The 15534-nt window shown below is 39.6% G+C and overlaps 1 protein-coding gene across 1 annotated transcript in view; it reads left to right on the forward strand.

Annotated features, from left to right (window-relative positions):
- Positions 1-933: 933 nt before the first annotated feature.
- Positions 934-15534, forward strand: part of LOC122540915 (kelch-like protein 25) — a 29950-nt gene continuing 15349 nt past the window's right edge. The window contains exon 1 of the mRNA XM_043677204.2: positions 934-1016. Coding sequence (XP_043533139.1) covers positions 984-1016 — 33 coding nt within the window. The 5' untranslated portion in view covers positions 934-983. The remainder of the gene's footprint in view (positions 1017-15534) is intronic.

A 15534-nucleotide genomic window follows, 5' to 3' on the forward strand; every position in this document is an offset into this window, starting at 1 on the left:
TTTATCACATACATATACAACTGGCTTGACAAGGTAATTGCGTTATATTTCCCCTGACTGTGGGGTCTAGAATTAGGGGTCACAGTCTCAGAATAAGGGACATGTAATTTCTGACTGAGAGGAGGAGAAATTCTTTACTTAGAAATGAATCTTTGAAATGAGTTGCCACAAGAGTTGTGGAGGATCAGCCATTGAGTATGTTTAAGGCAAGATAGGTGGATTTTTGGAGAAGAATGATGTCAGTGAATATTGTGCAGGAAAACGTTGTTGAAGCTGATCAACAATGAATGTATTGAATGGGGTAGTGGACTTAAGCAGTTAAGTGGCCTACTCTTATTTCTTATATTTCTACAAGAAGTGAAACAGAGTAGGCCAGACAGCCCATCAGCCTTTTCATGCAAAGTTAATTAAAATCTACAACACCTCCACCCTCTAGGATGTGAATGATAAAGATCAAATGGAATGCTCAAAGGTGAAATGATTTTGTTTTATTTGGTAAAGTTATTGAGGTACATGGGTTAAATGGAAAGCAAGGATCAGTTATGCGTGACTTGAGCAGCCAAACAGCCTTGGAGGGGCTGATTGGCCTCCCCATTGCTTGTACGCCCACTTCCTGGATTCAGTTAAACATCGCACAACACCAGGTTATGGTCCAACAGGTTTATTTGGAAGCACTAGCTTTCGGAGTGCTGCTCCATCATCAACCTGGTGTTGAGTGATGTTTTAAATTTGTAGACCCCAGACCAACACGGGCACCTCCAATCCTTGGCTTTACTTCTTGTCAAATGCTCGCCTTCTCCAGCTGCCATTGGGTAATGCTCCGACTGTCAATCACGTTCTGGCTTCGAGGATTGGTCGGTTTCACTATCAATTAACGCATGATTGCCCCGCCCAGCCTTTGTTGACAGACGGGGCCCGGCCCAACGTGCAGTTTCAATTCCCCACTCAATTGTATCCATTCGCTGTTACAAAGATACGCTTCGATGGCACTCCTGACTAAATACTCAGCGACAGCAGTAAGTACTAGCTTTAATACAAAACAAGAGTATTTAAAACCTCTTCACTTTATTTTAATTCAACGCGAATCGAAAGGAATTTTGTTTTGGAGGGCTGACTGGGGTGGAACTAATCCATGTCAGTTACCTTGCTGACTGGCACCGCTTTCCTCTCAGATGGGCAAATGGAGATTTCAGATGCGGTGTTTCCAGTGATTTATTCTTTAATCTTACGGCTGCAGCAAGCAATGTTATTCGAATAGATTTGTGGGTTTATTTAGGAGGCTGGGGAGGGAATGTGCAGCAGTTTAACACGGTGTTCTTCTTTGTTTATTTTTAAATCGTTCGAAGTTTCTTACCCCGGATACAGCTGCCGTCTGGTACTGTCTTTTGATAATGCCAGTCTCGTCCATATAATTTAATATCGACATGGTCATGGTCACTGGGGGGAAAGTGAAGTTATTGCTGTTTAGGAAGAGCAAGGATTACGGTAACCGAAAAAAAGACATATATATTGTGATTAAACATTTCCATTTTTGCAAAACGGCCATGGAAGCGTCCAAATAGGCGTGTTTGAGAAATATACAAATGGGGAGTGGGGGGAAAGAGTGCCGTTCCGCAGAGGGCTCGTTATCATATTGCTTGACTGACGATTTACATGTCTCTGACCGGTTGGTTAGGAGGCGAAATAGTTACTGGAATTTTGCTCATTATCATTATGCTGTGAACTCCACTGGGTACTGAGTGTATCTTCTACACACAAGACCCTGAGGGGACTTGACAGGTTGGATGATGAAAAGATGTTACCCCCCTCGTGGGAGAGACCAGAACCAAGGGGGATACAGTTTAAAAAGAGGTCTCCCATTTAAAATGAAGATGAGATCTTCTAACCCCCTCGTTTGTCTGTGAAATTTTCTTCCCCATAAAGCAGTAGAAGCAATATTATTGAATTTATTCAAGGTAGAGTTAGATTTTTGATAGGGATAAACAGGACGGTAAAGTTGAGACCACAACCGGACATGCCAGTGGTCGAGCAAGCTAGAGGGGCTGAATAGCCTTCGCCTGATTTAATTTTACATGTTTATGCTTATGAATCGTTGAGGACCAGAATGGGCTCGACTGCAGTGCCAGGCATGGTTGAATAGCGTGCTGACAATCAGATTTTCGACTCCCGTGTGAAGAGTGAGAAACCAGGTTGTGGTAGTGGAAAGGTTGTCACAAACTGAAAACCTACTCCAGTGAGTCAATATCTTCAGGAGAGGAGAAAAGCAGACACTCACCGAAATACTGTGGCTACATCAAAATAAAAATACTTTCAGAACTCCCTGAAATTGGTTTCATTTTGACGCCCAATCCTTGGGGATCTTAGTTCATCTCTAATGTAGCTGAGTAGAGATTGACTTTCTGTAAGTTAATTTATTATCTTTCAATTAGGAAGATTAGTGAGTTCCAGGGGATCAGTTAATTTTCTGTAATACGTCTTTTGTTTAAAGAAAGCATCTGTTTGTAGAGAGCTCTTCGCGGTCCGAATATTGTTTAGTGGTTGAGTCAATAATAGACTGACGTTCCAGAGAATAGAATCATTACAGCACAGGAGCCCATTTGATCTTTGCTGACTCCCGCTAATGTGCAATTTACTAGATTGCTCCCTCCCCATATCCATTCACATTTTCCTCCTCAGGTATTTAGACAAATCTACAGAGAGAGAAAGGCCACTCTGCCCACTGTATGCGCCAGAGGAAAACTTAATCCCGTTTTCCAGCATTTGGAATGTATCCCCGGAAGTTGTGGGAATTCAAGTGTATATGCTGGACCTTTTTAAGAGTTACGCGTTCCTGACTCCTGAAGGCAGCGAGTTCCAGACCCCTGCCACTTCTGTATGAAAACGCTTTTCTTGTTCTCCCCCTAATCCTACCAATCATTTTAAACCTATGCCCTGTGATACTACAGTCAGAGCCGACTGTCCTGCTTGCTGATAATATGATGATTGCTGAGCTTTCCTGATGGCCCAGCTATAAGCTGTCACCACGTAGCAGAAACAGAGAGAACGTTCATTTCAATACTGTCTGCATGGTTGTGAGGTGCAAAAATAGCAGCTGCCTTTTTCTACATCGTACATCAAAGTAGTTCGGTCTATGTGAAGTATTTTGAAATGATTCCTAAAGATACAGAAAGCTGCAGGAATGCAAGAAGATCTCTGTTTCGAGCAATCTCAGTACCGTCTACTCTTATCAGGAACTGTGGTTTCCGACTGTGATGCTGATATCTGTAACTAAAGTATTCCAGCTGTCTGCTGAAGATATTGGTGCAGTAGAGAAGAAGCTGTGAGCCGGTTTGCCTTGAGATTCTACATTGCAGCTGGATTATAAACAGTTACTGATAATGTTCAGGGACACGATGAGATCCCACCTATAAAGTGAATGTATTGCTTTTGCTCTTTGACAATGTTTTTCCTTTGGCTAACGTTGTTCCTTCTCCTTCTGGTGGACTGCATTCTTGTTGGCTCTGTAAGCACTTTCTGGCCTCTGACACTACATTTAGATTGTCACACTTCGTTTTATTTGGAATCCAGGACAGTGAGTGTGGGATCATTATCTAGTCATATTGGCAACTTATACAGTGCTGTTGATGTAAAAAGACATCACAAGTGCTTCACAGGACAATTATAAAACAAAAGCAACACTATAAAACATAACCGTATAAAGTAAGGGAAGGGGGTGATGTGGTTAGAAAAAATGGCATTAGTAATCCATAACACCATGTCAATATTTTGGGGCCATGAGTTTCCCATCATAACAGAGAGTGAAATTTGAATTCAGTAAATTCTGAAGAAAGATATGGTTTAAGGGGCACCACTGGCATTTGTCATAAAGACCTGTCTGGTTTGCTATTGTCCTTTTTATGAATGGAAATTTGCCATCGTAACCTGGTCAGGTGTTCATGTGGCTCTTTTGACTATTAATTGCCCTCTGGGCAATAAATTCTGACTCACATCCTTTGAATGAATATTCAGAAAAAACTTAGGTAATCTTAAGGCAGTATTAGGTCACATGCTAAAAGCTTGGTTAAATTCTTAAGGACAGCCTTAAAGAAGGAAGGTAAAGAGATGGAGAAGCAAAAGAAGGGAATTCTGGAGCTTGAGGACCAGGCAACTGAAGTTACAGCCACCTATAATGGAGTGATTTTAAAATCTGGAATATACAAGAGGCCAGAATTAGTTGAGTGCAGATATCACAGAACCTTGTGAGGCTGGAAGAGATGGGGAGGGGAGAGGATGGGTTGAAAAGTTCAGGAGTGTGCAATTTAAAAGCAAGGTCAAAGAGTATGGTACTGAAAAAGCACAGCTGGTCAGGCAGCATCCAAGGAGCAGGAAAGTTGTTTCGGGCAGAAGCCCTTCATAAAAGCAAGGCCAAGGCTATTCTGGCATTGTCTGATGTCTGCATATGTACACATTCCTGCAAATTTCCTACATACGGGGGAGAACCCTGCCTGACTTTTGATTTCTTAGTAAATTGAGAATCATCGAAGCTAAGTAGTGGCATGTTAACCATTGTTGAATTGGGTTGACTTAGTACATTCACAGACTGTAGCTGGTATTTTGGCTCAGGATTACACCAGATGATGTTTAAATCTGGAGCATTTTAACTAATCCATCACTTACATTTAATAAATCAAGTGCAGTAAGCTTCTTGAAATCATACAGTTTAGAAAAGGCCTTTTGGTTCATCTGGGTTTTTTTTTATTTCAAAAATATTCTTTAAAAAACTTTGTATATGTACATATTCACAAACACAATTCATTTCTGTAAAGTAGCATGTCAAGGAAACAAACATTGGAGTTTGACTCTATCCAAAAACCAAAGACGTCTCTTCGAGTTACAATACTATAGTTACATAGGTTAATGTCACAGCTATGCTTAGCCCAATTTTCAGCATTAGGACCTTGGCCTGAATGTTATATTTCAAATGCTCATCCAAGTACTTTTTAAAGGTTGTGACACTTTGAGTGTAGATCATTCCATTGATTTTAGCTGAAATTTGCACTTTGTTCCTGATGGTAATCTTGGGTGAATAAGAGGTTAAGCTTATTGTAACCAATACTGCTGCGTTTGAAGTATGACAAAGGGCCCACATCAGTGTCTTAAGCCCTTAATTGGATTGCAGTTCACTTTGCAAATTAAATCTAATCTTTCTGTAGATACTGTTTTCACTCTCGAGAGGGACCACCTTGACTGTTTACAGGTTTAATGAAAGAAGGTCCCGATTTTACCCTTCAATTCCTGGCAAGTCCATGGAAATTTTGAAATCTGGAGCTTGCTAGTTTTGTTAGTTCGCAACCTGATCACTGCTGCAATACTGGCCTAAAACGTGAGCACATTTTGAGGGCGTGCAGAGGTAGTTGCATTTTGTGATCAGGATCATTTTTAACAAAAATCACCATGAACAACTAACATAGCCAACCACAAATGTAGCAAAGAAATTCTTGGTGAGAAAATGAACAAGTGCTGTGAAAGGAAATGGTCAAGCACAAAGTTACATATCTGGACTTTATGGGATTTTGAAGTTGGGGAGAACAAGGAGTGGTGACTAGAAGTTGAGATACTACTGATTGTGTATCGGGAAAAAAGTCCATATTGTCACTGTACGTTCTTTTGCCATTCAGCTGGGTCAGAACTGATCTGTATCCTAACTCAATCTATGGCCTCAGTTCCAGATCCCATGGTGCACTTGTCTTACAAAAACCTACCAATCTGTTATGACATTTTCAATCTAACTAACCTGAATAGCTATTTAAGGAGGGAGTCCCAGAATTTCACTACCTTTTGTGAGAAGATGGGTTTCCTACATCACTCAAAACAACCAAATTCCAAATATAACATGATGTCCTCCTGTATTGGAAATCCCCCACCAGAGGAAATAGTCTACATCTATGCGACCACTTTATTTTTCTCCAAAAATCGCATTAAATGTCTCAATTAACGGAGTAGGGAAATGGAAACCATGAAAACATTAAAGAAAGGAGGAGTAGGCCACTTGCCCATTGACCCTGTTCCACCACCGAGCTAGATGGTGGCTGAATTTCCACCTCAATGTCACTTTCCTTCATTTCTCCCTGATATCCCTTGATGTCTGTCTTGAATGTAATGAGAGAATTAGGTTCTCCAGTCACTTTGGGGCAGAGAATTCTGAAGATTTAATCGCCTCTAAATGAAAAAATTTCTATTCATCTCAATCCTAAATGGCCGACCATTTTCTTTTCTTGGGTTATAGGCATCACTTTATAGACAAAAATTTATTGCCCATCTCTAATTGCTTTCATGTGGTGGTGAGGTTCTCCCTTCAACTAGATGTAGTCCTGGCAGTTTCAGTACACCCACAGTGCTGTAAAAAGGGACTTCCAGGATTTTGACAACAAATATGTAGGAATGGTGATTTAGTTCCAAGTTGGGATGGTATATGACTTGGAGCTGAACTTCCAGGTGGTGGTACTCAGGTGCATCTGCTACTCTATCCTAAATAGTACAGGCTGCAGGTTTGGAAGGGTCTGTTGAAGATTCCACTGGTGATTTTGCTGAGACTGTGTCCCCAGTTCTAGAATCTTTTTCCAAGGTAAAAATCCTGCTTGGCTCAATGGGGTTGATGCATTGTAAGAGTATTGTCTGTTTCAATAAGATTACCGCTCAGTCTTCTAAACTCTAGACCATACAGGCCCTGTCTCCTCAAACTCTCCTCATTGGACACTCCTGTCATGCCTGGAATCTTTAAGGCAAGTGCAGTTGGGCAGAAATTGCCAACAGGGAGGAGCAGGTTATGAATCCCCATCACAAAAATATGAGATGGGTGGAAGCAGGTCATGGTGGGATTTCAGTAATGTCAAAGTGTTCTTGGATGACAGAAAGTGATGAGTTGACCTACTGGTGTTTGCAACATCAGAGAGGCTTTGATGAATTGGACCAGATCCTGAAAGGGTGTGAAAAGAATGTTTTCTTCTTGCAGGTGAGTCCAGAGCTAGAGACTTCTGATTTAAGGGTCCTAATAAATTATGAATCACCTTTTTAGGACAGGAAGGAACTTCTTCTTATGGAGGCTAGTGGCACTTTGGAACTGTCTCTCAAAAGGCATCAGAGATCGGGATCATTGAACATTTTTACAGTGGAGGTAGACAAGGGAAGGTAGACAAAAATTTAGAAGTAAAAAATAAAAAACAGATGAGCCACCATCTTATTGATTGGAACATGCTTGAGGGACTGAATGGCGTACCTCAGCTCCTAATTCATCTGCATATTTATAAATTTATTCTCTCCGGTGAGTGAATAAAATGGATTAAAAATCATTGTCAATGTTTTATAGGGAAACAAAGGAAATATATTTTCACTGTTTCTTGGGAACTGGAACCCGAATTATAAAGGTGATTGACAATGATTTCAGAAATAATTTTAAAACCGAGTTGGATAACGAACTTAATTATGAACAAATGTGAGGATCAGCACAGGCAGAATGGTATGGATGGCCTATTTCTGTCTGTACATTTCCTTAATATCACTCTAATGTGAACAGTTTGCTTAATTTAAAAAGCAAATGAGACCTCTGTGCCTGAAATTAAAGACAAGCCACCTGCTACAAGTTGGCAAAACTATCCTGGGAGATGACAGAAGCAGTGTCTCATTACATATCCCTTGGCCAAGTCCATTGGGCCTAAGTTGCTCAACTTAATCCTTTTGTAAAGTGCAAGTCATTGTATAACAGTCAGATTTTTGTGCCATTGCTTCTTCTCCCTACCCAACCTCTGAAGATATTAACTTTTGCTCGGGGGACAGAAAGGTAGGACACTTTGGATCCTGTATTAGTGCACAGACGAATGTGAGATTAAGTTGAGAGCTGAGCAGGATAAAAATGCGCTGGACTTTGAGTGCTGGTACCTGAAACAAGCTGCTTTTGTAGTGGACAATATTTTCCCAGGATGGGGCAACCAGCCAATCAGGACACTTGTGTCACATATCAAAGTTAATTCTTATCCACTTGAGTAATAGGAGCTCAGAAGTATCATTGCTATTAGTTGCCAGAAGTTGTGATGTAAGGATTACAAAGTATAGATTAGACTTTATTTCCTCAGGTCATGTCATCCTTCGTATGATTTTCACCAATCCAGCTTTGAGAAGTAACTCAATGTTGACTGGAAATCACAATTCCTTTATTCAGCAAGACAAAGAGTTAATTTTGACACGACAAATAATTGGTATTATTGGCCGGGGAATTTATTCTGTTAGTGCAGTCAATTTCTCTTATGGTGAACCTGTGTACACTTTTAAACTGGTGGGGCAAACCTGAACTGATGTCAAGAATTGAAGTTCTACTTCAATGTTTTATGGGATTATAAAGCAATACACAAGTTGGTTTCGCAGGACCTTATACACAAAATCTTCATTTTAAAAAAATTGTCATGAGTTCTTGGCCTTTCTTCTGACATCTAACTTGGGAATATGCAGGTGTCAAGTCCAAAAAGCTATATCTCATTACCATCACCCTGAAGGTAAATGTAAACAACCACCTAAAAGCAATCAGAAGTAGGAATCCTGGATGATTGTGTGTGTGCCAGTCTGTCTTTCATACAGTCAAGTTCAATGGTCCCACTCCCAAGTATAGTCCCAGGTGAAATGAGTTGATCCAGTGAATGAATATGCATCTTGTGCTCTGTATGCTGTTTAATTTTGGCCTGTTGTTTATCCCCAATTTTGATTGCCCCAGCATGCTTAGAGCTGGTAAACTCCTAAGCACTGAAATTTTATAATTTTCTCCCTTAACATCTAAGATCCCTCTTTTAAGACACTCTGAAAACATATGTTTTTGAACAGTCAGCGGCCCTAATTTCATTTTGTGTGGCTCAGTATCCAAATTAGTTTGATTTTGCTCCAGTGAACTGTCTTAAACATTCTCAGCTGTAGTACAGGATGTAGCTGAGTCACGGGGGAGAGGAGTTTGAAATACTAGATAGGGACATTTCCCTGCAGCAAGTATCTCACATTACTTGACTATCAAGGCTACATTGGAATAGGTACAGATGGTACATTTCCTGTGCAGTACCATGGTAATGTTATAAAAAAAAGAGCTTGCAAAGACAAAGAAGCTTTGTTCCAGTCCTTAATGAAATACGTTATTTCCAATGAGTGCTGGAACCTGCTAAGACATTCCACTAATGTTAAAAGCATCTCTATCCTCGTGCCACTTCTTTCAATGATTGCATTCAGCGCTGGTGCAATGCTATGGAATTCTGAATTTGGGAATATTTTATTCCTAGATTATTATATTAAAATACAGCCTTCATCCTTGCAAGGCATCAGTAAATGTACAAAGTTAAAAATCACACAACACCAGGTTATAGTCCAACGGGTTTATTTGGAAGCACTAGCTTTCGGAGCACTGCTCCTTCATCAAATGGTTGTGGAGTATAAGGTCATAAGACACAGAATTTATAGCAAAACTTTTGCCCAACACCAGCATCCCCAAATCATCAGTGAATGGTCAGACCATATGTGTTGTAAAAACACTGACGTAAGCTGAAGCTCTCGGTGTGTCTAATGCTTGGTTGCTACATAGGAGGGTTGACAAAATATTCAAATATTTAAATAATATTTTGAAACAACAGATTCAAAATTTCTCACGTTCTGAGTGTTTTTGTTTCCTAAAGGGTTTTTTATTCAAATATCTAAGGCCAAGAAGAGTTTAAAAATTTGAAAGGATGGGACAGGGTAGAAACAGGCTGTTTGCAGTAGTTGAGATGTCAAGAACAAGAGCTAAAATTAAATGTTAAAAGATTTGTAAGAGAAACCTAGTGAAAATGTTTTACAAATAAAATTCCTGAGTGTGTGGACTTCACTGAAGCATGTTAACACTGAAGACTGGATGGGGAATTAAGGAATATCAGAAGGTTGGTAAAGATGATTGGAGCAATTTGTTTGTATGAATGGTAAATGCTGACAATAAATTTAAATTGACCAAATGACTGGTTTCCATGTTTTGATTTCTATGAATCATACTGAAAACTAAACCTTTCATGAATTGTGCACTTCAAGGTGAGGGATGTTAGGAGGGATGAAGTCTTCCTTTCCCTGCTTTTGCCTAAAGTGATCTGCCATCTAAATGAAGACTTTAGGCTCTCCACATCCACGTTATATAATTTACCTACTGAAGAAACCTAGGAGAAAGTGAGGACTGTAGATGCTGGAGATCAGAGTCGAAAGTGTGTTGCTGGAAAAGCACAACAGGTCAGTCAGCATCTGAGGAGCAGGAAAACCAATGTTTCGGGCATAAGCCCTTCATCAGGGATCTGAAGAAACCTGTCATGAGATATAAAACCAACACATAGATGGGAAGCCCCTGAATTCACTATTAAATGACAATATCTACAAAAAAGATCCAGGATTATCTTTCTCATGGCATGCTGGACTTTCAGGAGTTTTCTAGATTTGCTGGGTACTTCTGTTATGACCCAAAAAAAACAAGCACTGAAATCCAGGATAATATCTATTAAGCACAAACCAACACTGATAACAAGCAAGCAACTGGATGAATAGATTCCAGATGCACCATGTGAAAATCTAGCACAGTAGTGTGAGAGAATAAACTCAATCTCTAGAATGAACTGTGTCTCCAAGCCAAGTTAACATCCCTCTGACTTTCTCAGTTATGTTGTCCTCATCTCTACAAGTTTCCAAATTTCCCAACTCTTTCTGGCACCTGTACCTTCCTTAAGTAACAAGTTTGCCTCAGAAATTGTCTGTTCAAGTCAAGCTCCAGAAATCAAGCAAGTGGCCTAGGCTGACCCCACTGCAGAAGTGAAAAAGTTCGAATGTCTGTCAGATAATATGATTACCCTGGCTTTTCTGGGGACGTTAGAAGATTCCAAAGCCCAGGTTGGAGAAGAGCAAGGAGTTGAACCAATGTTGTTTCCTTAACTGACATAATTGTTCATTTATCACATTGCTGCTTGTGAAATCTTGCCTTCTCTTTTAAAGCATAATAGCTATCATGCTTGCCTATCTAATGCTATTTGAATGCACTTCATTGTAGGTGAATTATTGAGATGTTTGAGTTATATAGTAATAAAAAACAGAATTCATGGTTTTATCAGGTGTCCAATCATTGACAATTTGTAGTTTTCTAACTGCCCAAATTGAGCAAGATTGTTACCCAGCGATCCAGTGTCTGGTTGCATTTTGAAATATCTGTTTCTTAGTCTGCATAGGTCTCATTTGTACTTAACCTATGAGTGATGGATTATTTGTTTCTGGAGGTGACGAGTTTTGCTGGGTTATGTTGGTAACATTTGTTTTCCAACAAGAAGTGGATGGAGGAAAGGTAACAATGAGTAAGAGGAGGGTGACTGTAGGGTGACAGCAGCCTGCAGTAGAATTGTGTCAACGAGCTCGACTCTTGGGCAAGTAAGTATACATGGAAGGGGCAGCACTTTTTATTTTTTAGAAACATTGCTTAGGACAGGATTTGTTGATTTTCTCAACCCTATTGAGCATATTCATTGCCACAGAAGGCTGTGGAGGCCAGGTCATTCTGTATATATAAGATAGAGATAGATAGATTCTTGATTGTCACGGGAATCAAGGATTACAGGGAGAATGGGGTTGAGAAACTTATCAGCCATGATTGAATAGCGGAGCAGACCCGATGGGCTGAATGGCCTAATTTCTGCTCCTAAGTCTTGTGGTCCTTTATCTGAAAAACACCTAAAATAAAAACGAGGAGCCACAAGAATATTTAGTCATTCTAAAATCAAATACTTGGTAAACTGTCAAGTGTATCTGGTAGAGTGTATAATTTATGCACATAATTTCAGTAATTTATTATCAAATGGAAAAGAAATTCAAAAACAGACCTAACAATGAATTGTTTTTGACTTTTCTAACTGTATAATTGTCATTTAATGCTTAAAGCAAATTAACTTAAATAAGAAGTGCTGAAAATTCTAGCAAAGCTGGAAGCATCTGCGGAGATTGAAATAAAATGTCACTTTAATTCTGATTAAAAATGTTTGGTGTTTTTCTCTGTCCCCAGATGCTGCCTGATCAGTATTTCCAGCAATTTCCATTCTTATATCCGATATTCAGCATCCCCAGTATTTTGCTTTCATTTTAAATATTAACTTTGATTTAAATATTTCAAATTACTTTTTATAGCTTGTGATAAAAACTTGGCATTTGGTAGCACATTTTGAATAATGTATTACTAGTTAAATTAACAACAGTAATGGTCACAACCATAAAATTTATTCCACAAACCTAAGGCATTATCAATAATTATAGTGACTATATAACTCTCAGATTTACTTAGCACACATCATGTTTATCATCAATCAGTGAAAACGTGAAGTGCAGCATAATGATTAGCCTGTAATCCCCACAATAAAAAAAATCAGAATTCTTGATGACTTAATTTATCTTTAAGGCTTTGTTTCATGTTAATGCAATTGAACTGGAAAAGGTCAGGAGCAGGCACATAAAGATCTGTGTGTGGCTCCAGAACGGCAGACTCTTGAAAGGTTGGGAAGTACATTACAGTTGCTTTCTTAGTTTTAGGCTAGATTTCTTATTATGAGCACAGGCCCATGTTGAGAAAAACAAGGTAGCCTAGTGCCTATTTCAAGCATGTTCTAATGATATTTCAAGAGATTGAGCAAAAAACACACTGACCAAAATTAGGTTTCACTATCCTATACCAGTTTCTAGCCTCCCCACTCACTGTTAACTTGGAGCCAAGTTATAGTCACTTTTAGCGAGTTTTAAGAAGAATTGTAACGCAGGTTGAGGTTTTGGATGTAGGTTTGCTCGCTGAACTGAAAGGTTCATTTCCAGATGTTTCATTACCTTACTAGGTTACATCTTCACTGGACCTCATGGGAAGCAATGCTGAAAGTTCCTGCTTTCTATTTATATGTTTGGGTTGGTGATGTCATTTCCTGTGGCGAAGCCACTTCCGGTTCCTTTTCTCAGGGGGTGGTAGATGGGGTCTAACTCGATGTGTTTGTTGATAGAGTTCTGGTTGGAATGCTATGCTTCTAGGAATTCTCGTGCATGTCTTTATTTGGCTTGTACTAGGATGGATATATTGTCCCAGTCAAAGTGGTATCCTTCCTCATCCATATGTGAGGATGCTAGTCAGAGAGGCTCATGTATTTTTGTGGTTAGGTGTTCATGTATCCTGGTGGCTAGTTTTCTGCCTGTTTGTCCAATGTATTGTTTGTTACAGTCCTTGCACGGTATTTTGTAAATGATGTTAGTTTTGCTCATTTATAGTCACACTCTTATCTGTATCTGGGGAATTTTACCACAAAAGTGCAATAATTCTGATGAGGCAGAAGTTGGTGCAATTATGATATTACTATTGCTTCTGTGCTACAAGCTACAGTGAGGGAAGAAATCCTACTAGTTTTCATTTTACTGACGACCATTCAGTGACAGCGAGTGCAACTAACGGACAAGCAACTCCAATTACTTGACTGCACTGTTGCTATATTCTGACAGGTCAATTTGGTGGTAATGCTATCTTCCAGATACAGGGTGCATCTAATTGTTTTGAAGAACCTGCTCTTTATTGCCGACCCTCCATATCTGTTGGTTCTGAAACGGCACCTGCAAGTCCCAGAGACTCGTCTGCTCCAGATATTGTGTCTGCAATCTGTCAAAGCTTACTCGTGCATTATAGATGTTGGTGTAAATTATTCACTCCAAATGTTTCCTTGATGCAATGTAATTCAGTTCAGAAAAAGCATTGCACAAGAATTGGGCTGTGCTTTAACAGAGCTGGGAAGCTCCCATGCCCCTTCACAGGCCATATCTCTCTGAAGCACATGGTGCTATAATTGAGATTATCAAACTTTAAAAGACCGGGGCTTAAAAAGATAACACTACTCTCACAGCTCTGTGCTATACTTGGAGGTGCATTTATCTTCAATTAGCAGAACTGGAAATAATATCAGCAACACAAACTGCATTCTCATTTCTTGGGAGAAAAATTAAGAGGCAATTCCAATGCCTGATGATTTTATTTCTAGTGTAAAATATCTCAATGTGGAAATGCAGAAACAAGTGAAAAAAGGCTGAAAGCATGGTATCTGCACAACTTGATCTTGGATACTTGGCCGAATTTACATTAGAACTGTCAGTACTTAGGCTGGTGAGAGCTGAATGGTCATTTGGCCAAGTTGGAGTAGACAGGTTGCGGTTTGTGGACCAATATCAAGGTAAAAGCTGGTCAATAATTTGGTAAACTAATATTGAAACTGCTGCTGAAATGACCTATGTTGGTTATACGGTGAACAAGCTACAATTAACATTGCCATTCAAACACAAATACAGCACATTGCAGTAGTGTTCTCACTTGCCCTTCTACTTGATGTCAATTTTCTGAAATGTTGGCCTAGGACCAAATATTTAATATCTTTGACTGGATTTAATCTCCTACTAATAGTCATGGGGGAAGGTAGGTGGGAAATTGTCAGATTCATTGTGAGCTCATCCATAAAATGCTCATCAATCTATTAGGTGTGATGTTGGGAAAATTGCAATTTTAACTTAGGAAATACTTCCCGTGTTATTCTGAAATGCGGAGATCCAATCAACTGATCAGCCAACTACCATTTCCCATGCCCACAGTTTCATTATTGTGGTATTTTTGAAAGTATGGTCACGTAGTAGATGGCAGAATGATAGTGTCAGAGAGTCATAGTCATAGAGATGTACAGTATGGAAACTGACCCTTTGGTCCAACCCGTCCATGCCGACCAGCTATCCCAACCCAATCTAGTCCCACCTGCCAGCACCTGGCCCATATCCTTCCAAACTCTTTCTATTCATGTACCCATCCCAGGTGCCTTTTAAATGTTGCAATTGTACCAGCCTCCACCACTTCCTCTGGCAGCTCATTCCATACACAAACCATCCGTGTGAAAACGTTGCCTCTTAGGTCTCTTTTATGTCTTTCCCCTCTCACCCTAAACCTATGCCCTCTTTCTGTTCCCCAGAGAGGTGTGGCAGGGTTTTTGCACATTTTTGTTTAAGGCAGAGGTAGGTAAATTCTTGACTAATGAAGGGTCAATGGTTGATGGAATTAGGCAAGAATGTCAAGTTGAGGCCACAACCATAATGTTACTGGTTACCCTAAATGGCCTACTGGCCTATAGGTGGAATAAAGACGTTTGACATCAGAGAACCAACTTTAGTCAATCACAGATGATCTTGTGTTGCATTTCCAGACTCAAAAGCTTTCAAATACTAGCCTATTAAGGAAAAGAGAAATTTTTACTTCATTGTTAACTCAAATCCAGATCACAAACTTAACATCTAAAATACACTGGTGCAGAATATCACAACTGACCTTAGTGACCCATAGGATAAAATTACCAGATTTTCATTACTTTGCAATGACATTGAATGACATCTTTTGGAAATGGTGGGTATAGATGATCAATGTCGTCAACATTAGGTTTGGCTCTTCTCAAATTTAGGGGCGAGAACAAACATTAATGCAAA

The sequence above is a fragment of the Chiloscyllium plagiosum genome, unplaced genomic scaffold (genome assembly GCF_037043375.1).
Source record: "Chiloscyllium plagiosum isolate Xiang-an unplaced genomic scaffold, Cpla_swu_hap1 HiC_scaffold_39, whole genome shotgun sequence".
Lineage (NCBI taxonomy): Eukaryota > Metazoa > Chordata > Chondrichthyes > Orectolobiformes > Hemiscylliidae > Chiloscyllium > Chiloscyllium plagiosum.